This window comes from Grammomys surdaster, unplaced genomic scaffold (genome assembly GCF_004785775.1).
Source record: "Grammomys surdaster isolate TR1022 unplaced genomic scaffold, NIH_TR_1.0 233, whole genome shotgun sequence".
NCBI lineage: Eukaryota > Metazoa > Chordata > Mammalia > Rodentia > Muridae > Grammomys > Grammomys surdaster.
Window position 1 is genome coordinate 6,075,436 of NW_021604678.1, and position 24,948 is coordinate 6,100,383.

The 24,948-nt window shown below is 38.5% G+C and overlaps 1 protein-coding gene and 1 non-coding gene across 3 annotated transcripts in view; one reads left to right on the forward strand and one right to left on the reverse strand.

Moving 5' to 3' along the window:
• Cfap299 (cilia and flagella associated protein 299) overlaps positions 1-24,948 on the reverse strand; it is a 510,741-nt gene that overhangs the window by 310,024 nt on the left and 175,769 nt on the right. For both annotated transcript variants that reach the window (XM_028773699.1, XM_028773700.1), the window contains exon 3: positions 10,761-10,851. In XM_028773699.1, the coding sequence (XP_028629532.1) occupies positions 10,761-10,851 (91 nt within the window). The remainder of the gene's footprint in view (positions 1-10,760; positions 10,852-24,948) is intronic.
• LOC114626368 lies at positions 919-1,050 on the forward strand. Its single transcript, XR_003712222.1, has one exon. It is a non-coding gene; the product is annotated as a small nucleolar RNA SNORA17 (small nucleolar RNA).

A 24,948-nucleotide genomic window follows, 5' to 3' on the forward strand; every position in this document is an offset into this window, starting at 1 on the left:
TATATATATATATATATAAATATCTCTGTATCTTTCTCTCTCTATATGGTCTTTCTCCCTACAATCCCCTACTACCTATGAATCAAGAAACAATGCCACGTCTACTAGTATACTCCGCCTACTAGTATACTCCCTTCCCTTCCATGATGATAAGGGACTAAACCTCTGGAACGTCAGCCAGTCCCCAAATCAATACCTTACAAAAGTTGCCATGGTCATGGTGTCTCTTCACAGCAATAGAAAAGTGACCACAATTATCTCTTGACAAAGCTTTGCAGTACTAATGGAATCCATGTTACTTAATTGGAATGGTTGGTGGGGTTTGAGTTATATATTGTCTTAATCCTTTCTAGAGTATACATGTTCATATGCTTTCTTCTAGGGTTTGTTTTTATATTTGATTCTATAATTGTCTACATAGTACAAAGCCAGTCAGCAAGAGGGCTGTTACTAAATGACTCTTATGACTATGTAATGCTTAGAAAATGGTCCCACTCTTATCTTCTTGCTCTTACATCCTTCTGCCTGAAGATTTTTTTTTATATCAAATCTGCTTTAATGAGATCTATTCAATTTAGGTTCCTAACATAATTTTGTCACCTAAGGTAATCGCATAATACTAAATATGAGTACACAAAAATGTTTTATAGTATTCTGCATATATGACCTTCAGTTATACATTTTGCAATTTCAACTTATTCTATTATATTTGATCATATGGTGTTAAATTGAAACAAGCTTCCAAAATTGTAGAGTTCTCATTTCTGTGACTCCCAGCCCTTCTGTTTTCTCCAGTTACATAAGCCAGACTTTATCCTATCCTGCCTACGGAGTATTAGGTCTTATGTATTGTAGCATAGTACACTAACAGAATTATCAAAAACATTTGTTGATTTCTTTTTGAAAACCTGCTGATTTCCTGCCCCTAAAGGGGTTGCAGGTGTAGCTGCTGTGTCACATGTGTGTCAGAAGATGACAGAGAGGAGAGAGGCTACATCTAATTTCAGTGCTCTGACCTATGAACATCTGAATGATTAGAAGTCTAGCATTCCCTGAGAAAAGCTAGCCTGAGATGACCACCAGTCTGGTACCAGGCAGGGATGGATAGACTCCTAGGGTGAGGAGCTAGCTGGAGATTAGAAGAACCCTGCCTAGGACCATGGTGGGCCTCAGGTTATAGTAAGCAACAGACAGATAACCATCACATGGGACACTTTGGGGGGGTGCTATCAAGGAGTGAGCCCAAGATAACCACAAGATCAGCACCATGGGGCTATGACATGGAACTAGCCAGAGATGACTACCAGTCAGGTGCCACAGACCTGGGGGACCATGAGGAAGATCACCTCTGTCCAGCACCATAATGCATGAATAGGGCATAACACTCCTGAGTCCACTCCTGAGATGACCCTCAGAGACCCTGGTCATCACTAAGTGGAGGAAGTAAGTGGTGTAGAAATGGAAGAAAAAGAGAAGAAGAAGAATGTGGGCACAATGATGAGAGGTAGAACCAGAAACTCGAGGGTAGTGAGTAGCCCGTGATGCCTCCTGGGACCATGCTGGCTTCCCGACCTGGGTTGTCATTCTGGGCCATGTCTATGTCCATGACCCTATAGCAGGAGAAGTTTGTTACCACCAAGGGCCAGGTGGATATCCCTGATCTGGGATACCACACGAGGACATGTTGATATCTGACTGCTATGGAGAACTAGACCAGCCCATCACTGGAGAATGCTGGGAGAGCTTGTTCTGGGGGCATCAGAGAAGATCTGCCTATATTCCTAGCCAGCTGTATTTCTTGTGAGAGTAGCCTGCATATTGAAGTGATTAGGCCAGGAAGGTATGAGTGTGGGAAAGTGGGCCCTGCTGCTTGTCTCTTCCTCCTCCCTAGGCAGTTTCCAGCTTTGGAACTTGGAAAACCTGGCCCTGGGGTCATAGAGCAGGAGAACTGCAGTGCACCGGAGAGCAGGCCTTGCATTTCACCTGGGTAGCACAGTAGAGCTGGCCCTGGGGGGCTGAAGGTGAGCTACCTCTAAGGACATACATGTAGGAGAGCTGGCTCTGTTCCCTGTCTGCTGTGTGGAGTAGGGGATGAGGATGAGATGCCCTCCTCCTCTCCCCCATTCCTTGCCACCTATGGCAGGTAGGAAAGCTGGTCCCTGGTTATTAGAGTAAGAGAACTGGCTCTGACTCTCATTGGCTGCCCAGCTCTGGAGAGCAAGTCCTGTACCTTGCCTAGGCAGCAGGGTAGAGCTATCCCTGCTTGCAGGGATTCACCAGTGAGCCTGCTGGGAGGGTGTGAGAGCAAGAGAGCTAGCAGGCTGACCAGCTCAGATACCTCTCAGGCCCAGGTCCAGAGCTTTGAATTGTCCCACCCCAACATCAATTCCATCAACCGTCAATGAACTGCTAAGGCGCATGAAGGGGCTGGTCCTACAGACCCAAAACTATAGCATCTCCATGACACAGGGCAAGGATAGGATATCAGAGAGGAGTTCCAGTAAAATTCCAGTATTTATAGAATAGCAGAAGTCGGATGCCTTGTACCAGACTAACTCACTGCAATGAACATTTGCAAGCAAAAAACTGTAAACAAAATAGAATATTATGGGACATACTGTACACCCACAGCTTCCACATGGGTTTTTCCTCTCTCTTTTGGGGAGTAGGTTGCAAAGTTAAAGAGTGGCTATGCTGGAGGGAGAGATGAGTGGGATTGGGGTACATGATGACAAATTTACGGAGAACCAATAAGAAGGTTAAAAAATGATGTCAGTAGTCTGCAAATATTACTTACACCAATTTATATTTCTCTAAATACTTGTCTATAATATTTATTTTTCATATATGTTGACACATGTGTTTTTATGGATCCTTTAAAATTAGTTATGATTTAGGGGCTGGGAAGTTGGCTCATCTGTAAAGAGTACTTGTTGGTATTTCAGAGTACTATGGTTAAATTCCCAGCACCCACCTGGTGACTCATACCATTTGTAATTCCAGGTCTAAAAGATGTAATGTCATCCGCACACATATGTAGCCATCAGGAATCCATGTGGTGCACATGCATATATGTGCATGCAAAAACATACAGTTACATAAAATAATAGTAGCATTCTAAAAGTTATTAATCTCTTTTTATCTTATTTGTCCTTACTTGAAAATTATGTTCATTTTAATTTAAATATGTTTTGGCAGAAATTGTACCATGTTGTTACTCTGAGAAACTAACTTTTAAGTTTGTCAAAAACATATAATGTACATAATTCAGTATATAAATATACATATATAGTTTTAATGAACTTTTATCTTCTGGGTTGATGGTACAACTTCCAAGAGCCGAGACTACTTAATAAAAAATTTTAATATCAAACATGGAAAGCACTGTTTTGAATTGCTGGCCAGGGTTGGCAAAAAGTTAGCCAAAATATACAACATATTGCTGTTTTCCTTGGTTACCTTTAAGAGGTGTAAGGTAAGTCCCTACTGCTAAATATAGCATGCACTTCAGAAACAAGACCAAAGAACCTGTGGTGGTTTGAGTATGCCTAGGCCAAGGAGTAGACTTGCTGAAGTAGGTGTGACCTTGGAGTAGGTGTGCCACTGTGGTCTTGGGCTTTACAACACCTAGTCCAAGCAGCCTGGAAGCCAGTATTCTCCTACCTGCCTTTTAAACAAGAGGTAGAACTCTCAGCCCCCCAGTCCTATGTCTTCCTGGATGCTGCCACACTCCCAGCCTCAATTAAATGTTGTCCTTTATAAGACTTGCCTTGGTCATGATGTTTGTTCACAGCAGTAAAACCCTAACTAAGACAAGACCCTTAACTGGAACTGACCTGAACAATGCCTCCCTGAGAACTAGCTTCCATAATAGCAGAAGGCTCCATGCAAGCTTCCAAAGGAGGGAGGCAACAAACTGTGCTATCAGCTATGATGCTGAGGAAGCACACCAATGAGAAGTATGGTATGATAACCCTGTGTGTATATTAGTGGTGTGCCTGCTTCGATGGTAATCAACAGCTCTCTAATTGGACTTAAGACCCACTCAGCAAGTGGAAAATTATGCCCAATACTGGAAACTTATCTAACTATGCAGTGTTAGCGAAATCACAGTTATTGGAGGAAAATCTACAGACACTAAACTACTAAACTAGCATAATCCCTAACAACAATACATAAATAGTGTCTTTATATCCATCAACAAGTGTAGCAAGGCTCAGAGGACATGGCAGAAGTGGTGGCAGAAAGATTGCAAGAGTCAGAGTATCAGAGGCTTTGCTCTGAGATGTGTCTACCAGTAATGTAAGCAGCAATGCCTGCTAACTCTTATGAAAATGACCACCCAAACCTGAGCTGAGGGAGGATGACACCAATGAACAAGCCAAACTGCACAGGGAAAAGGCTATTAGGCCTCAACCCTATACAAAGAACTACAAGGCGACTGAGTAAAGCTGGGAGTGAGAGAGGCAATCCTATCCATGAAAAAGCTCACCAATGAGTTGTCCAGTGTTAAACAGTCAGGCCTGAAAACATAAATGCAGGGGATATATGGAATCAATTGTTATATTTGGGAATATACATGTATGCACAAACTCACACATCTGTAGGCATGAAAAAAAGCAGTCACAGATTTGAAGGAGAATGGGAAGTGTTATAGGGGTGAGTTTGGAGGGAGGAAAAAGAAGGGAGAGAAACACTGTAATGAAACAATCGTCTCAAAAATAAAAGCAAGATTTTTATAAGATTATCAATTCCTACCTATTTTTTGTTTCTAATTCCTTGCCTAATTTTTAAAATGCCCATCTTCCCCATTTTCTTTAGTGTTACTTGCTTAAAGCCTTCTCTAGATTTTCAAACCAGATGTTTAATTCATTTTTTTGATCCTTTTTAATGGTTAGTATGAACTGAATCTAACATGGTCCCTTAGACTCATGTAATCGGGGACTTATCAGCTTTGGAGACTAATTACATCCTTAGGGCTCTTCCCTAATCAGTGGCCTTTTTCCTCGGATGAGTCAATACAGATTCTTTTGGAGATCATGGACGCTATAGTGTGAGACCTAGTTGAAGAAAGTGGGTTGGTTACTTGTAGGGTCATGACAAGTGTAGCCTTGCACCCTGTGTTCCTGTGTTCTCTCTACTTCCTGGCCAGACTCAGGAGAGCAGCTCTGCTCCGCTATACCGTTCCGTGACTTTCTGCCTTTTTTTTTTTTTTTATAGGCTGAGGAACAATGGAGAAGCCGATTAGCCAGAGGCAGCATACTGAATCTCTAATCTTGGAGGCAAATAAAGGTTTCTGCCATTAAACTGTTGCTTTTTTTCTGTATTTATCACAATGATTAAGAATAACATCTGGCACACTCTTTTGTTGGTATTTAATGAGTGAAATTAGGGCAAGAAATTTTCCCTTTAAGTCATGTATTAGTGAGATAAAATATTTTCACTATGATTTGCTCTAAATATTTTAAAATTTTTCTTATGATTTCTTATGGGAGACTGAGCGGTTACAGTAGTTATTATTCCTTTAGATTTTTAAAAATTTTCTATTGTCGTTGTTTCTTCTGTAGAAAATTCTGATGTACACACCACTTAACATTAGCTTGATAAATGTTAGGTACATCTGAGAAGTAAATATTCTGTGTTTTAATTTATTCATTTCTAAGAGGGAGTAAGAAAAAGAAATGGGACTCTCTTGGTCTCTCGACCCAGCGCCTGCAGGATGTCCTCTCCCCTCCCCCCTTCTCTTCCCCCTCTTTCCATGAGGTCATGGCCAGCCTCTACTCTCTACTCGTTTCTCTTTCTTTCCCCCCTCCACTCTCTTAATAAACCTCCCCTCATGGAACCATCTTGGCCTGCTGTGACCCCCAATGCCAGCAGGAAGTAGCCAGATTTCACAAAGACCCTATGCCTGCTTCTCCATCACCTCTTTCTAAACCAACTCCACCTCCGCAGTCACCTGGCAACAGCCAGGTACGCTCTGCCCCACAGTTACCTGGCAACAGACAGGTAACCCTGCCCACTATAAAAGGGGCTGCTTGGCCCCTCCTCTCTCTCTTGCCCTCTCAACCCAACACCTGCAGGTTTTTGTCTCCCCTTCCCCCCCCTTCTCTTCCCCCTCTCTCCACATGGTCATGGCCGGCCTCCACTTCTCTGCTCTCTCTCTCCTCCTGCTCTCCCACTCTCTTAATAAACCTCCCCTCGTGGGAAAAAAAAGAAAAAGAAATGGGAATGAAATAAACTCAGGCCGGCAGCTCTAGGGACCTATGGCTATGATTCTGTTATTATAACCTTGTCCCGGGGACACGTACACATTACAGACTTGGCAGGTGTCAACAGCTGATCTTTCCAGCCTGCTCCTTCCTCAAAAGAATGCTTGACTTCTGCGACCTCCCATATCTGTGATAGCTATTGGCTAACTGGCAGAAAAGATGTGAGGCCAGCACAATGACGTCACAGTTCCCTTCCTTTAAAGCAAAACAAACTCTGCAACACAATTCCGTTTCCTATGTGATCAACTGAGACTGGGATCAGCTGAGGTCACATCTCGCCCACTTGCTTTATCTACATAATCAGGTTTTCTCGGGTTCTTACAGGTGTCACAGTAGAGTACTAGGTTCTGCTTCTAGAGACCCTAACTATCTAAGCACTACATACACATAAACATAAATACGTACATACCTACATGCATACACACATGCTTTATACATTATGTTGTTTGAATACGGCAATGTCGCATCATTACAAAAATGTCTACATTTTAGATAGGAAAAGTCAGGCTGTATAAAGGTCAAAATGCATGTGTTTAACCTGAAATAAGTGGTCAATCCAAAAATTAAGCACAGATACTCTGGCCACATAATCTCTGATGTTTCATGTTTATATTAATGTCCATATATCCTTTTTGCCCAAAGACAAATGGATTAAAGATGAAGACATATTTACTATACATTTATAGTTAAAGGGAAGTTGATATGTATTTCCAAGTATTGAAGAAACCTGTTCATAATGAAGGTAAAACTTTATGAATCATATAATTTTCACAATGGGTTACAGTGACAAGTATGGAGTATATGGAAAAGGAAATAAGCATCTCTGATACCTTTGTTTTCTGAAAGGGGACATGATAGAGGAGTTGGAAGATAGAGAGGAGGGAAAAGATTATGTCAGCACAATGTAATTGGTCATATGCAATGCAATCTTATGTTTCATAAAGATTTCAACACCGGAAATGGGTATATTAGAATGTTCCTAATTTGTAGGTTTTCCTGGTCCAGGTTACAGTGGCTTCTTTCACTGGTCATGAATGGAGAGTTGTAAACACTGTTTTTATTTCAGTTCGATAACATATATTTCAAAGCTCAAATAAGTCAACCATGTGCTGTTTACATACTCACTGTTAAGTGAGAAAATAAGTTTCATGAGGTCTCACCAGGAGCACCATGCAAAATGTCATCACAGTCTCATTAGACTCTGAAATCAAGAACTCTTAGATTATTACCAACTGAAAGTTATTTAACTACTTGTCCATTTAGAAGAGTTACATAAACCTGTGACAACATGAATGCGGTAGGGAGAGCCTATATCTTAGTCATGTTTATTTGTGACAAATATAAAAAGATTTGCACCGAGCGAAACACTAATAAAGAGGACAAATGTTTCCTATAGCATCAGTACACTCTATAAAGGGGACGACTACTAATACTCCACTTGTATAGAGTGCTACCAATGATGTACAATATTTAGATCCCCAGTAAGGTTCATAATCATCACAAAGAACTCTTTCAGCTATCTTTTCTAAGGAGCTATTCAAATGTATGTTCTAGCAAAAAAATATATTCCAGTATTGTTTTTATATATTTCCTCCATAATTATAACTTTAATGGTAATGAATATAATTTGGATAGAATATTAATTATTTATTATATTCTTAAAGTATCATGCATTGTATTTATCTTCTATTTCAGAATCAATCAATATTAAATGGAGAATATTCTTTTAAAAACCGTGTTAATAAATAGGACACCATGGTTCAGATAAACATATGCCTTAATTTACAAGTTTTCTTTACTTAGAAACCTTTTTACGATCTGTTGTTTTGAGTAAACCATGAGTATTGATCTTGAAGGTAGTCGCTCTACCTCCAGACTCTGAACTGCTGAGCCGTATCAAATGCTTTACAACCTTTAAACTCAGCGCCAGGTTTCTCATTCCATAAGCCACTCACTCTACTGAATATTCCAAACTGGGTCATGTGAATACACTTTCCCAAATCTTTCCACACCCTCAAAAGCCAAAGTCACAGAAAAGCACGTGGGAGCTGAAGATACGGCTCAGAGGTAGCAGATGTGGGAATATAGGTTTAATTTTCAGCACCAAAATAAGCAAATGGGGCATGGCTTACAGACTTGATCTCTTATCATGCTAGTTTAATCTTTCTTTTGCCAACATTATTTCTGTCATTTCTGTCTTCCACCCTTCCATTAACTACTTTTGGACAGTCACAGTGACCTCTCAGGGGAGTTCCCTGGCTCATGGCTCATCTTCTGCCCCCCCCCCAGACTCATACTTCTCCCTACACCTTGCTGCCAGTACTGCAAATGCATGTCTGTTTGCACCCCCACTTCTCTAAATCCTTTCCAGGATATCCACATTCTTCAGGCCACTGATGATGCCTACAACACAGAAAGATGCCTCTTAGAGCTGCCTGTCTCCACCATTTTGAATCATTTGTGACATCTCACATAGCTATCTGAAAGATGCTTAAACGGAATAACCGACCAGGCTCAGTGGCCAGCTAGATATGACACTTGAGTAGAAAAGAGCAAGACCACTGGCCAAGTTGTAGATTAAATGTGTGACACAGAGCAAAGGGGACAGCCTGGGAGTCAGAGGACCTCTGAATTAGCTACTTAGTTAAATGACTATCTAGCTATTATTTATGGCTTGGTTTTAATTTTAATCGGCTAGCAATGAACACATGTACTTATAGTAACAAAGTGCTATTTGGATACATGTTAACAATGTAGAATGAACAAGTCAAGCATATCAATCATGTCAAACTCTCCATCTTCTTTCAGAATAACTCAGTGCAAATGCAAAGGACCAAACGGATGGGCACAGGTTTGTCAGAGGGTCAGTAAATATGACAATATTATGATTTTCAAACCAGTATCTACCCAGCTAAGATTTAAAATTATACATACATACATACATACATACATACATACATACATGTTAAAACTTAAGGAACTGAAGGACCTCTTATGAATCTTCTGAAACTTGAGGAACTCTCCTAGGGGAAAGGTCATACATATATAATATACATTATTTGGAGCAATGGCACAAGAAAATAGGGCCACTCAAAACAGCTCTCTCATCTTTCAAACCCTGATACACCAGTCCAGTTGGCTCAGGAGTAAAGAGCAAATACTGTTCTTGTGAGTTCACAACTGCATGGAATTCCAGCTCTAGAGGATTTGACTTGTCTCTGGACTCCAAGGACACATGCACTCATAGCACATACCAGCGCGCGCACACACACACACACACACAACTAATAATAAATTAAAACTGTAGGGTTAAGGTATTCAAAGCTGTGTGTGCTTACTCTCTCGACTGTCCAACTGTGAACCACATCTCTGGGTCCTATAGAATCTGCTGTTAATTTCCTTAACAGGTAAAAATCATTCGTGTCTTCAGTGGGTGCCTTCCCAGTCCACATGGTGCTGAGAATCACTTAGAATCAGTGTCTCCTTCCAAGAGTCGTTAACATGGACAGTGTGACAGCACATTTTCCTGCATTTCTTTCTCCCTTCTAGATACTAATTCTATTAATAATCCAACAAAATCATGAATTTTCCATTATGACTTACAGGACCCCTCACAGCCTAGTTTTGATCTATATTTCTACGTTACTTTTGGAAAATTCTCTCCCAGCTATAAGTCTTTGGCTATTATAAATTTAAGTTTTAAAAAAAGACAAATATTCATACTGAAACAGTCTTGATGACTGACTTACAGAAAATAAACAGAAGTGGTAAAATGGAAAATTTAGAGCCAAAGAAGAATTACATAAAGTGTACTTACTTTACCAATACTATCTCGTTTCCTTTACTATGATGTCTACTGATAATTTCACATGCAGACAAGACCTTCAGTGTACCATGGATAAATGGAGAGGAAGAATAATAGTCATACTCTGATTAGAAAACTGAATTTAATCTAAACTTTCAATAGAGGTACAAATACAGATCAAAACTAGGCTCTGAAGGGTCCTGAAGGTTATAAGAGAAAATTTGTTGGATTATTAATAGAAGTTCTATCTAGAAGGGAGAAAGAAATGCAAAAAAATGTGTTGTCATTTTTCCCTTTAAAATTGTTTAGAATCTCATCACTTTTCATCAGTTTGCTACTTTTATAAATATGAATGATCATGAAAAAGGAAATCTACACACAGTACTATAACATATAAATGTAGTCATATTTTATATCCAGGGTATATCATATTACACTTACTTCTTTTGTGGGGATGGGGCACGCACGTGCTGTGGCAGGCCCATGGAGGTCAGAGGGCAGATCCAGCTACGCAGCTATTCTTTTGAACTAGATAGGTGCCAGCTTAACAGCAAGTGTCTTACCCTCTGAGCCGTCGGTCTTGTCTGCACCTGGACTACATCTTATGGAAGACGTTATAGGCTGCATCATCTATATTAACTATGTGTTTGAAAATCCACTTGAATTTGGTGGTAAAACGTACTCACGCTCAGTTTCCCGGCGCGATTATCCTCTTCCCTCATGGCCAGGGCTTTCAGGAAGTTATCATGCAGATCCTTACCAGTGCTTGTCAGTGTTCTATAACAACACAGAACATTCAATCCATAATGTCACGGTACTTCAGATTTAAAAAAAAAAAGTGTTTGAAACATTCTAAAGTCAATAACCGTGATTCTTTGGTCTGAATGACAAGGTAGCTATTACATGGAAGCCCAATGCACACAATTATCATACTCAGATTTAAATATTGACATGACCATAGAGATTTTATTTCCAAAAATTGGAACCAGGTTTATAGATAACATAAAAATCCATATTAACCCTCAACCCACACAAAATTTATTTCATTTCCACTGCCATCAGTTTTTAATCTGTGAAAAGTCAGCACATATATATACTCCTCGCTCTCAATTAAAAAGTCTGTAATTTAAGTATTATTTTATTGATTGGTTCAATAAAAATCAGTAGGACAAAGCATTAATTTTCCCCCATGAGTAGAGATTCTCAAAATAAGAAAGAAAACTAATTCGGGATATCTTTATCTATGAAAGTATCGAAAATCCAGAGAGAAATAGATTTTAAGGAATACTCATAAGAAAGATGATTAAAGGTAGTAGTCCAGCTAGAAATCATATGTTACCAAACTATCCAGAACCAGAACTAAGTTCTATGTTTTTAAGTATTGCCAAAGAGGTCAACATAGACATCCCAGCATTGTAGGCTACTGCCTTGCTAGTGGTTTGTTACTCTTTATAACTTGACATTAAGACCTTGCTGCTGAAGACAATGCATTTCTGTGATATAGAAAACTAGAACTCTGACTGGTACCTAAGAGAACATATTACCCCTCCTGGCTAGTACACACTCCTGGAAGAGCAGTCATCAGTCTCACCCATAAGAACGATGTCATTATAATCACTAAGCTGTAATTCCACTCAGAGGAGGCTTCTGTGCTTCAAGATTGCTTTATACAAGTGTTATTTCACCCAGTAAAGTAAGTGTTTTAGAAAAAAACTGTTTCACACAAAGATAATTTATGTTTTAGGAAGAATATTCAGCAGCTTTTGAGAGATGTAGGAAGAAGAGAACAATTCTAGAGGAGTTCACACATGGCATGTTGCATGATTCCAGCAGGAGAGAAGAAGCATGGGCTGTAAAGCAGGGAAGGGTAAGCAGGAAAGGACAGATTCGTGAATTTAATAGATACAGTGGGATCTGTGAGACTCCTCAGCAAGCAGGAAGAAGTGTCTTTAGCCAAGTCTGATGGCCTGAGTTCAATCTCTAGGACTCACAGAATAGAAGGAGAAAAATAACTCCCCAGATCTGTCTTCTGACCTATACAACACACACACACACACACACACACACAGAGAGAGAGAGAGAGAGAGAGAGAGAGAGAGAGAGAGAGAGACAGAGACAGAGACAGACAGAGACAGAGAGACAGAGACAGAGACAGAGAGAGACAGAGAGAGAGAATATGAATAGCCAAGGAAACAAAACGAATAGGGATAAAAGACTGCAAGGGCCCAGGGATCCAGGAGTTGCTGTGAGATTGTCACCAAGCAATGTGAGAAGCTACACCTATATAATATGTCTCCCCAGTGGGAGTGCCCAAATGTGATCTGAACAAGGAAAAATGAAACAGGATGAAAAATAACTATGGAGCACTGGGACTTGCCTAAGAAGCCTTAACAGTTATTCTTGCAAGCTCATCAGTCAGAACCAACCAGGCTATATTCCAGAGACAAACCAGCCAATCCCGATGGGTCCAGTTATAAGACATTATTTCTAAGAACACTACCTCCACTTTGTCTTTGAATTTGTAATAATCTTACTCTTGTAATAAATTGTAGCTTTAATTTAGCTCATTAGAATTTGTGATGATTATTCATAAATAAAATATATAATTGGTAAAATGGTTATCCAGTTAGGATACTCCATACTGACTTTCACAGAGGTTGGGCTACTAAATCCCACCAACAATGTCTAGGTGTCCCATTTCCCTCCCATGCCGATGAGCATTGATTTGTTGCTATTTGTCTTCCTTATAAGCTATTCTGACAAGGATGAGATGGAACCGTGGTGTGGGTTTAATTTTCACAAGGAGATGGCTCAGGATGTTGAAAATCTTCTCTATGCTTCATTTCCCCTTTCACGTCGTTTTTAAAGAATGGCTACACATTTAATCAAACTAGTAGAGGAAAGAAGAGGAAGACGGAAACGAAGGACAGTCAGGGAGTAAATGTAGTCTCGATACACATTGTACTGGAAAAATACAATTCTTTATGAAACTAAGCACTGTGCACAATAAATATATACCAGTATGAAAATTTGAATTAAAAAAGAAATTCCTGGGCTTCCACATGGTAAATCTAATAACCTTTCCTTTTGTTACTTCTTTGTCATATCTTGATTAATTGTAAACCCTCAGAATTTTACAAGTTATTTAAAAGTCCAGTTTGCTCACCAATCTCATTCTTACAACACAAAACATAACAATCATTACCAGTTTCACATGCACTATTCAAGGTTTCTCTTTATAGGATATATACATGAAATAGATATAGATATAATCTGCAATATATTTATATTTCTACAATATACTTATATAATGTATTTATATTCATAAAACCTTAGGGTAAATTATCGACTTGATTACACATTTTGGAACTGTGGTGGTTTGAATAGGAATGGCCCCCATAGACTTAAGTTCTTCAATGTTTGGCCCACAGTGAGGCACGATTAGGTGGACCATCCTTGTTTAAGTAGGTGTGGCCTCACAGGAAGAAGTGTGTCACTGTGGAGGAGGATCGTGAGGTTTCGTATGCTCAAGTTAGGTTTAGTGTGGTGGTTTCCTTCTGCGGCGTCTAGCTCAAGATGTAAAACTCTCAGCTCCTTCTCCAGCACCATGTCTGCCTGCATGCTGCCATGCTTCTGTCCTGCCATGATGATAATGGACTAAACCTCTAAACTGTAAGCAAGCCCCAGTTAAATGTTCTTGCTTTATAAGCATTGTGTGGTCATGGTGTCTCCTCACAGCAATAAAGTCCTAAGACAGCAACTATTATGTGTTTGTTATTCTTCCTTGGACCAGACATTTATGTGAATGAACGGAATGACCTGAATTATGTATGCCCAGGAGTATGAGACACAAAATTGCAGAAGAGCAGATCTATGGATTCCATTCACAGACGTGGTGGAATAACTAGAAACTACTAAAGGAAAACAAAAACGAGAGGAGTGGGGATTCGGATACCATGACATCAACCCAGCCTGGACTGATCTCATCTAGACTAAAAAGAATGTGGAGTTTCTTGTATGTACTGTCAGTTTTGCTTTACTATTTTTTATAAATTCTTTGATGGTTTCATACAACATATTTTGATAAGGTTCACCCCTAACCCTCCCAGCTCTTTATCTCACCTTCCTATCCCCCACCAACTCTCATCCTCAAAAAGTTCCGCATTCATTCCAGAAAACTCCCAAATTAATTCATCAGTCAACACTGCTTTTGGTTGCTTTCCAGAATTGGTGGTAAAACTCCATCGTCAAAGGCATCATATTCACCAGTCACGGAACATGAATAAATCAAGTCAGTCCTGACCAAGAAGCCTCCTCCTGATGACAGCACTAGAAGTTATAACGTAAGCTGCTGAGAGGATAATGTCTTCAGCTGTCTTACCCAGCTACAATCTCTGTGAACTACAAAACAACTAGTGTGACAAGATATGGCCACTGGGGAAAATGGTCATGAATGTTAACTGTTAATTCACTGCCTGCAACTTTTTACCTGTTTGAAAGAAGGGGTAGTTGGAGACTGGTTGGGAGACCAAACTGAACTTTAAACTCATATTTAATATTAATATTTTAAAGACTTCCAAGGAAAGTATCACTTAAAGTTTAACTTATTTTTCACAGCCTACAGTTAGCCTTCTTAAGTGGATGCATGAGATAATGGAAAATAAACTGAAATCTTACATGGGCTAACAATCTTCAATTTCTCTTCTAATTAAGTCAAGTCACCACATGTTTCTTACCTGGGTCCATGGTAGGCTAAGGATTCACTAATGCCCTTTCCAACTATAAAACTTGTGAAAACAGGCATACAGCATTTTGAAAGCAGAATCAACACATACTGTATTACAGAGGGAGAATAATGGTCTTTATATAGTTACAATGCTATATACAGAAGAAAGAAAGGTTACATAGCAAATGGTTCTGATCCCTTCCTGAAGGCTGAGAGCCTGCAACTCCTCAGCAAGAACAGAAAAGTAGCCTGGAGAGAGGGTGAGGGGTTCCTAAGATCTTAACAACACACTTAAATATCTAGCGTTTTTTTTAAACAGTCAGTGACCTGAGAAGCTTTGCTTAAATAAATATTACAAAAGAATTTACTTCCTCAAGAAGTGGGTATGTTACAAAACCTTAGGGTTGAGATTTATAAAGGCAAATACCTCATCTCTGTTTACATGCCACTGTACATTCAAAAGGGCTGAAAGTTATATGCAGATGAGTTAATTTTTACCAACGGTGTTTAATCATTAGCTAAAGGCATTTATATAATCTGGCATGGATGACTATAAACATATTTTTAATCCTCAACAACTAGGCTACTGGTTATAAGGTTTAAATGTTGTTTACATATCATATCACAGATAAACACGAATTAGCACTTGAAGAAGAATAAAGAACAAAAGGGACAAATATGGAAAAATAAAGAAGAAGCTTATTTTGGAGAGTTAATTGCTTAAATAGTTTTAGGGAGTGTGACTTTTTTATTAGCTGTCTTAGGATTTTAAATGTAAAATTTGGAGTGTTTATAATAAGCAAACTTAGACTAACCATTAAGATGTATTTCTATACTAAGGTTCTAAAAATTATTAAATCAGATCTGGTGATGAATCCATTATAATAGGTGCAGTTTTAGCTGTTGAATGCTGTTCCAATCACTAACAGTTATTCACAAATTAAGACTTAAGGAAGACATATGTCTTTTTCTATCAGATGATGTGAGACTCAATGAGGTTGGGTAACTCGGTTATCATCTGCATCTCACTGACTAAGCATGGCTCTGGTACACTGAAATCCCCCTTGCAATAGAAACAAAGAGTCCATTGGAGGAAATCAGTTAAATTGTTGGGGAGAAGGGTTGAGGTATACTGAATTAACCTTGAGGTCTACATGGAAGCTTAGTCACAATAATCATTCAGTCTCACTGGAACTGTGATTTACTACTTGTCCCAGAGGAGGTTTGATTGTTTTTAAGCCAGTGAACTATGACATGCCCTGCATTTAATATTTCTAACTGAATAGCATTTACTTAAATATATAATCAAACCTCTCTATACTTTAGTTTCTAAAATTTAGTAGAGAGTAATTTTAACTTTAGTTTCTTAAAATTTAGTAGAGAGTAATTTTAAAAGAATAGATGAATGAAAGCATACGGTAAAAAATTCATATCATCTTTTCTTCAGTTAGCTAACTTGGGAGTCAAGAGGCAAATGGTGGAGAAGTGAACTGCTTGATCAGCTTGAGGACCTGAGCTTGGATTTCAGGACACATTTGAAAAGCTGGGCCTTCCATGGCTCAAACCTCAGGACTTTTTTATTGTTATTATGACATAAAAATACATACTACAACTAATTATAGATATCTATGTGCACTAGGTACTACACATAATTTAGAGATGTATGTGTTGTATGCAAAATGCCCAGTCGTGTGAGTTTGCTTTGTTGCTGTCAGAAACTAAGTAGGAAACTGAGCATGAAAAGGGTTTAAGACAGAGAAGAAAGGAGGATGTCAGCAGTCTTACTGCAATTCTATAAGTGATGTTTTCCTTTATCTTAGCTAGCTCCCAAATAAGTGAGACAGAAACTATAAGATTAATACAATCAAGCTTTATGGCACAATATCTAAGCAGTTATTAATCAATTCTAATCCTCTGAGCTAATTTGGCTACCACCCAGCCCAAATCCCCAAGTTACCTACACTCACGTTCACTACTGATCTCACTCTCTCTACTCCATGTGTGTTCTCACGGTGTCCCTTGGACCCTCTCCATGTGGTGAATCCCTCCCCCTCCTCCTCTTCCTCCTCTTCTTCCTCCTCCTCCTTCTTCCTCCTCCTCCTCCTCCTCCTCCTCCTTCTCCTCCTCCTCCTCCTCCTCTTCTTCCTCCTCCTCCTCCTCCTCCTCCCCTCCATCCCTCCCTCCCTCCCTCTCTCTCTCTCTCTCTCTCTCTCTCTCTCTCTCTCTCTCTCTCCTTCCTCTGGCTAGAATGGGGGTTCAGTCCTATTCTCTCAGCTGCTCTGTCACTGGCTTTTATTGACAAATCAGAGAATAAATGGGGAACAACGTTTACACAACACTGAGAGGGGAGGGTCTTAGACTAAGATTATAGTGCCATGTCCAGGTTGCAACCACATATGGGCACAGAGACATCAGCATTTGAATAATACAAGGATAATCATTCAGAGTATCCAATAACATTATGCACACACATGAGGTTCTGAGAGAACATGTGGGATGGTAGAAACACAGAAACAAGCCATAGGAAAGAGACATTACTCTTTTTGTCTAGAAAATGTTAAGAGGTTGGAGTGATATTATCTCTGTTTTGATTTTTGAGAGAGAGTCAGAGAAAGGGAAGGGGAAGTGGTGTGGGTAGGGATATTGGGAGTATATGGAGGAGTTGAGGACTAAGAATATGATCAAAATATATTGTGTGAGAGAATAAAAAGAAATCTTAAAAAATTAAAATGCACTGTTTGTTTTTTTCTTTGATCCTTTTGTTTATTCTTTCTCCAAACAAAACATCCTGACCACAGTTTCCCCTTCCTTGGCACCTCCCACTAGCCATCATACCTCACCTTTCTCCAAGATCCACTGCTGTTCATTTTCCTTTCAGAAAAGAGCACTTTCCCAACCCCCAGGAATATTAACACAATACGGCACAACAAGATGATGACAACTGGGTTAGGCACCTATCTATGCGTAAGCAAATAGCATTAGGAATTTCATTGACTTCGCTTTCTTTTGATTCTACCCTAGGTGTCTGAGCTTCCAGTTCCTAGTCATCCAGGCAGTGTCAGAGATAGTCTCCCTCTTTTGCCTTGGGCTTCAAGTTATACCAGCCATAGGTTGGCCACTCCCACAAGCTCTGAACCACCACTGTCCCAACACAGTTTGCAGAGAGATAGCTCAGAGGTCAAAAACATAACTTTTATATCAACATGCCTTCCTTGAAAGTTTCCAAGTTATTTGTTACATAGAAAATAATGAATTTATTAAAAAACAAATGCAGTTAACATTTTAAAGATTAGACTTTTACTGCCTAAATAAAATGTATATTACATTTCATAGACTATGATTTACATTATATTAAAACTGTGAACTTTGTAACCACTGTAAAGATATATTTTCCATATTCATAACCAAAAATTTCTCCTTTATTTTACTCAAACTTAAGTAATCTTTACATGCATACATATACATGTGTCAAATAATACATCTATATACATATTCAGTATATTTATATTAAAATAGCATTTTAATCCAAAATTGCATATAAAAAATAATTTTCAATTACTCTTTGAATACTAGTTTAAGAAAAAGAAATAGATCTTTAGTCTCTGAAGGACTGTTTTTCTTAAAAACCCAAAGGAAGTAAAGAAAGCAAAATGAGATAAATTTCTTGAGTTTTCATTGTTGCTCTTTTATTTTTTTTTAGAAGTACTGCTGGCAGCTTTTCTTTTTATATAATATAGTTAAAATAATGTTCTTTAAGAGTTGTATCAGAACTGTCATAATATGGACTGTGACCTTCATCTAGCATCTAGAAATCATAAATTCTATACCCTAATAATTTTTTAAATTCATTTATTGGTAATAAATAAAAAGATTTAACTTTCCACAGGGAAGAAAAAATGCCCCTATTTCCTATGCCTATCAGTATAGGCATAATCAAAAGACCATGGCAGCTACTGACCTCTCAGAGAATCAGTAAACAGCAAGACTCACCGTGAGATGAGGGGTGTTAACGTGCAGGCCACACAGCTGTTTCTCTTCACTGAGAAACCCGAGCGGGAGTCTTAAGATCCATGGATCTGGGAGATAACTGTCATCAACTCACAGTAGCTGTGATCACCTATGCAAGACTGGGCCCTTCAACTGTCTACAGGGGAAAGGGAGGGTTTGGGGGCCACCCCTATAGCAATTAATGGGGGAGGAAGGGACATTTTCTTCAGTGGTATATCAACTAGAAAGGTTCCCAAACTCCTGTAAAGTGCCCTAATTAAGCTTAATAGGCCACAAAAGAAAGCAGAAAAGTTATAAAATTAGATGACTGCTTAGTTGAGAGAGGTGTATGGGTTAACAAGACTAGGCGTGAGACGGTGCATAAAAGGAGTGAAATGATCAATGAACATTATGTACACATATAAGAAATGCCATGACATTTGTTTATGCATAATACATTCTAGTAATGTTTTAAAACAAAGCTTGCTCCATGATGTTCTTTTAATCTGTTACTTTAATAAAAATTATTTTCAGACAATGGTACATGAAGGACGATAAGGAATGATGGGAGAATGCTAATTCAGGGGTAAGAGTGATCAGAGAACATTGTATACATTAGGAAGATGTCATAGCGTAATCCATCAATTCTGTAAAATCAATATATGGTAATAAAGCATAAAAATAGAAAAAATTTTATAAAATTAAAATTGCAGCATTGGGATGTAAATCTGGCATCTTACTCCAAGTCACAGAGTAAGACAAGATAGGATCAGAAGTAGAATTGGGCACTGTGTCAAATGCCTGTCACCACCCAGCTGGGAGCCTGAGGCAGGAAAGTGGGGAGTTCAAGGCCTTTGAAGGCTTCGTCCAGAGCTCAAGTCTCAACAAACAAAAAGGAGGCATAGAGACAGATGAAGACAGATGTGGCATGGCAACGTCACAGAATCTTCAGCAAAGTCACATAGGAGACCTTCAGCCAAGCATAGACAATAAAGTGTAGGTGCTCCTAACAAGAGGGTAATAGAACATCTCACTGCACCCAGCCACTAGACACAGAAACCTGTGGAAGCTGTGGTCTCCCTGCAAACACACTGTGGATTTCAGGATCTAATGGGCTAAGGAGACAGCTATACTCTCTATGTGAGATGCCCTCTTATGACAACCACAGCCTCCTTTCCTAAGAAACAAAATCTTGAAGTCCACAGATATCAACAGAGCAACTCAATGATTTACCACAAATATAATCTCCAAACAAAACTGCCAATGTTTCCAAAGAGAATGAGCTTATTGAAAACAGTGTCAGAATTTTTTCAGATCTTTTTGCCTTAGAGTACAACCTGTAGTGAATGGTCAGAAGAGTGTTTTAAAGCTTTTGCGGTTAGAAAAGGTCTTTTCTTTATAGTTATTGTGTGAGACAGCTGTTCACTACTGGAACAAAACATCTAAGACAATTGACTGAATAGGTGGAGGAGTTTGTTTTGGCCTCTAGTTTCAGAGGATGTCTCTTATAGTTGGATGGGTCCACGTTCAGGTACTACCCGTCTAGTAGTTGGATGACTCTAACAATATCTCTCTAGTCGTTGGGATGATCCATTGATGCATCTTGTCATTGAAAGCTTCACTGATATCTCTCAGAGCCGGACAGTTCCACTGACACTTCTCATGGTTGGTTGGCACCACTGGCCTGTGGTAACATCATATATGATGATTGGGGTCATGTGGAAGATAAAAATAGGTTGACTTCATGGTGGCCAGGATATACAGAAGAAACAGGAAAAGACCACAGGTCCAATATTTACTTCAAAGGAATACTGCAGTGACCTAACTTGCTCTTGCTAGGACATTCCTCCACCACCTACCTCCTTCAGCTGCGTAAGACTCCATCCTTAGCAAACCATCGTTCACTGTCTTCACTACTGATAACTGACTTGGCTGATTTCAGTTATTTGCTATGATAAACACTGCTTCTCAGCAAATAAGCACTCTTTAGATTTGGGATTTATGACATGATAATGCCAGTATATGTCATCCGTCCCTCTCCACCTCCTTGAATCTGATAATGTCCCACAATGAAATACAGGAAAATATACTGATCACAGTTTTTATTTTCAGCTCACATACATAACAAAGGCAACCATATTGAACTTACCATGCTATGAAAACCCCACACCATATAGAAAATCTCAGGTGAATGAGTTGGTATATGGAGAGAGAGATAGACTGGCCAGTAGTCAGAGTAGTCACCCACAAGGTGAATGAAAATACCATCTTTGAAGTGTACCTCTAGGCACAGCTATAGCTATCTCAGATGACACTAGGTAGTCCTTTCTGACATGCTGAACTATGTAACAATGAGGCTTTTAAATAGGCTTTTAAGGCTTAGATGTGTATTGCAGAGAAATAACACAAACAGATGTTTAATTATATATAATAAAATATCTTTTCAGTTATAAATATATTTTTTCTTATGGCTGAACCAAATAAGTTCTCTTTCCATGTGATAAGAGAAAATATAAGGTTACATTTTGTTTTAATCAACTTCTAATTTTAGATATGAACTAGCTATACATTCATAACTAGCTATACATTCTCATATACTTTAGAACTACTAGGTTCAATAGTAAACTTGTTCAAGTTTTGTTTAATTGTTTTCTCTGGAATATTGCCTTTCATATTAACAAAGTATTTTCATGTTTCTTGTCTCTACAGGTTTTACAATATTCTGTGCTATTCAAATACTTAGCTGATGTATTAGAAGAAATCTAGATAATAAAATGAACCATTGAGTTCCAATAAAGAACATTACAGCTCCTGCTATTCAATTGAGAATTTCATCTGGTTTGGTCAGAATGAAATACACAGTCACATCTGTACCATGAAAATATTTAATGATCAGGACAATGGAAGGACTATTTTTCTTATTTTTTTCTATGTTTGCTTTCTAGAAATTAACTAATATGAATAGTGAAAATTTTTATTATTAATTATTTCTTTATTTACATCCCAAATACTGTGCCTCCCTCCCTGTCCCTCCTCACAGAGTTCTTTCCTCCATCCCCTTCCCCTTTGTCTCTGAGTGGGTGCCCCACCCCAGGGATCCCCCTTCCCTGGGGCATCAAGTCTTTACAGGGCATTTTTAGTTTAGGGCTATCTTCTCTTTGGTAAAATTAGGGTCTATTAAATTTATGATTATGAATGTAAGCTCACTTTAGTAGCACAGTATTTTTGATGTAAAACAGTGATGTACTATTTGCTAAATGACACTCCATATAGAATTTACTTCTTATGCTGTATCAAGAAAGAAACTTAGTTTCTATTCTTTGACTATTTGTATTTAAATACTTTTTTGAATGATAAAAATAATTTGTATCTTAACCAAATAAATGATTTGAAAATATTAATGGTTACCTACATCACATACACGAAATACAAGCATAAGACATAAGAAGAAATCTTAGCTTTATCATTGGAAGTGCCATACATATAAATGCACTCCATGGAAGAAAAAACCTAGGCAATTTTTGCAGTACAATGTTGTTTCTATAATTGGTAACTTCTGTGGCTAATTATTTAAAGTTAGAACATATATGAGTTAGGAATATGAATGTATATGTCAATGTAGTAAATATATTTTAGTTATGTAATCTCTATCTTCCCATTATATATTTTATTTCTCAATTAAAGAGCAGAAATGTGTGATCCTTTAAAATAAATAATTGGATTAGGAAATCATTTTTAAATCATGGTTTTAATGTTATTTTTCTTGACATTTTTAGCATGCTGTCAGTCAAAAACTTTACTGTAAAATTTTTATTATAACCTATATAATCTAATTTTCAGGAAATACCTTTATACAGGCCTTAATACCACATATTTTATTGTTTAGTAAAATGAACAGGTAACAGTAAAAACTGCACTTACGACCTGAGATTTAAAACTCTACTCTATGAGGTACCTGATCAAAAAAAATGTATTACTGTTGTTCGTACACTTCAGCTGCACTTTCTGTGGTTAAGGGGGTTTTGTCTTACACTGAGAGTCCACACCTGATCAAATATTAGCAGGAATCTTTCAGACAGTGAACAAAGCTACCAGCAGTAGGGCTCATGCCTCTTAGCCAGAATTAACAATATAATTTTTAAGGTTTTGTTATCTAATTAGCTTTATATTAAAGCTGATGCTTCTAGCGAAAGGAAAGAGAATGTACCTGAGAGTACTTACTGTGTGCTCATACCAGAGTTTGTAGTGAATGAAAAGGCAGGATTTGTTCCTCCCAGCTCATATTTAGACATTTATGTGTTGGTAAGAATGCATGTGTGTTTGGTTGTATCTTTTAAAATTCGGTATTTCTTATACAGTTAGTGTCTCCCTGAATAATATGGGAAGTTATGAAAGTGTGAATATTAAGAAGATCGGAGATGGAGAAGAAGCAGAACTGGGCTCAAGCTGTGACATCATTTCAGAAGCAACAGCAGGAGAAGATTACTCCTAAGCCTAGCCGAGGAATACAGACATCTGAGCACAGAGATCTGACCAATTTCTCAGCATGTGTAAAGTTTCTCCTATCAAATCAGCCAAGCATACATAAACAATGCTATAGTAAATGCAGAAAAGAGAAATTAAAGAGTTAAGGATGGTGATTTGGGTTCAGTAAATTCAACCAAACCAGAGAGGATTCTGAATGTAATTCCAGTCAACATATATTATGTATGAGTGAATGCATGCTAGGTCTACCCTTATTGTGGTATTTTATTGATCATCTCATATACAGATATTCTTAGTACAGATTAAGAACTCACCAAATGATTTTTGAATAGATCAAAGAACTATAGCAATGGGCTGACTGGAGCAGTACCGGATGAAAAGTTGACCAAATATTTATTTCTATGATTATATATGATAATTATTGTCATAACTTATACAGAAACTGAATATAATATAAACGCTGATTAATTATCTAGTGATCCGATAAACTATTTGAATTGAGACTATGAGAAGCCCACTAAAAGTGCAAAAATAATATAATTTCTCAGTCATGCTCCAGAAGTCCATAGTGTATACTAGCACATTAAAGATGCTGAAAACCTTTGCCTTGATTTTATTTAAGCTGTGCTTTAGAATTTTGATTGTAGAAGTACTTTTTATATTTTCAAAATATGTCCATTAAAATATATGTTCCAAGACAACTCTTAGAGACACCGCTGTAAAGAGTATAATCAATAAGGTCTTCTTTTTGCTCTTCACCCAGTCCTGAGGAAGCAGTCTCTAGTTACATAATAATATGTGGAAACCGTTTGTTTCCTCTATCTTTGCTACTATTGTAAATGCAAAGCCCACACATCATTTCTGTTAGACTCCAGCAGCCGTTTTGCTTGTTTCTCCCATTCTACTCCTTGAGTGATTCTCCTCAGTGAAGCCAGAACCCACTAAGTATTGTGTATGCATGCAAGCACCTGTGTGACTGTGAATGTATGGAGTTGCTGTGTTATTTAATCCTCTTAAAAATGTTAACATATAATAAAATATAAAACCACAAACTTGTATTGACTGTGACTAATAACAGTTCTAAAATATGTTGTAACTTCCTACCACACGTCTCCCTATAAGCTGTTTTCTTGGTTGAAAATGTTCAGACTTCTTTCCCACCCTTTCCTTTCTCCTCTTTCTTCTGCCTTCCTCCTCCCCTTCGTCCTCCTGTTCTCTCTCTCTCTCTCCCTCCCTCCCTCCCTCCCTCCCTCCCTCCCTCCCTCCCTCCCTCCCTCTCTCTCTCTCTCCTCTCTCTCCCCCTCTCCCTCTCTCCCCCTAAATCTCATTTATAGAATTGCATGTCATGTCCTCAGAGAACCCTTGGTGGCCACCACTCCACTTCAGGCTGAGTAGTACACCATTGTGGAATTTCAGAGGAAAGAGTGAACAGAATACCACAGGCTGGAGCTACAAATCTTTCCATAGAACATAGTAATGCCAGTTGACAAACAAATCAAGCAAAGTAGTAGACTCCTACCTGAGGCTCACAGACTCACAGAGGAGAGAGGGGATATGAAAGACCCTCCACAGGCTCACAGACTCACAAAGGAGAGAGGGGATATAGAATACCCTCCATAGGCTCACAGACTCACAGAGGAGAGAGGGAATATGGAAGAACCCCCACAGGCTCACAG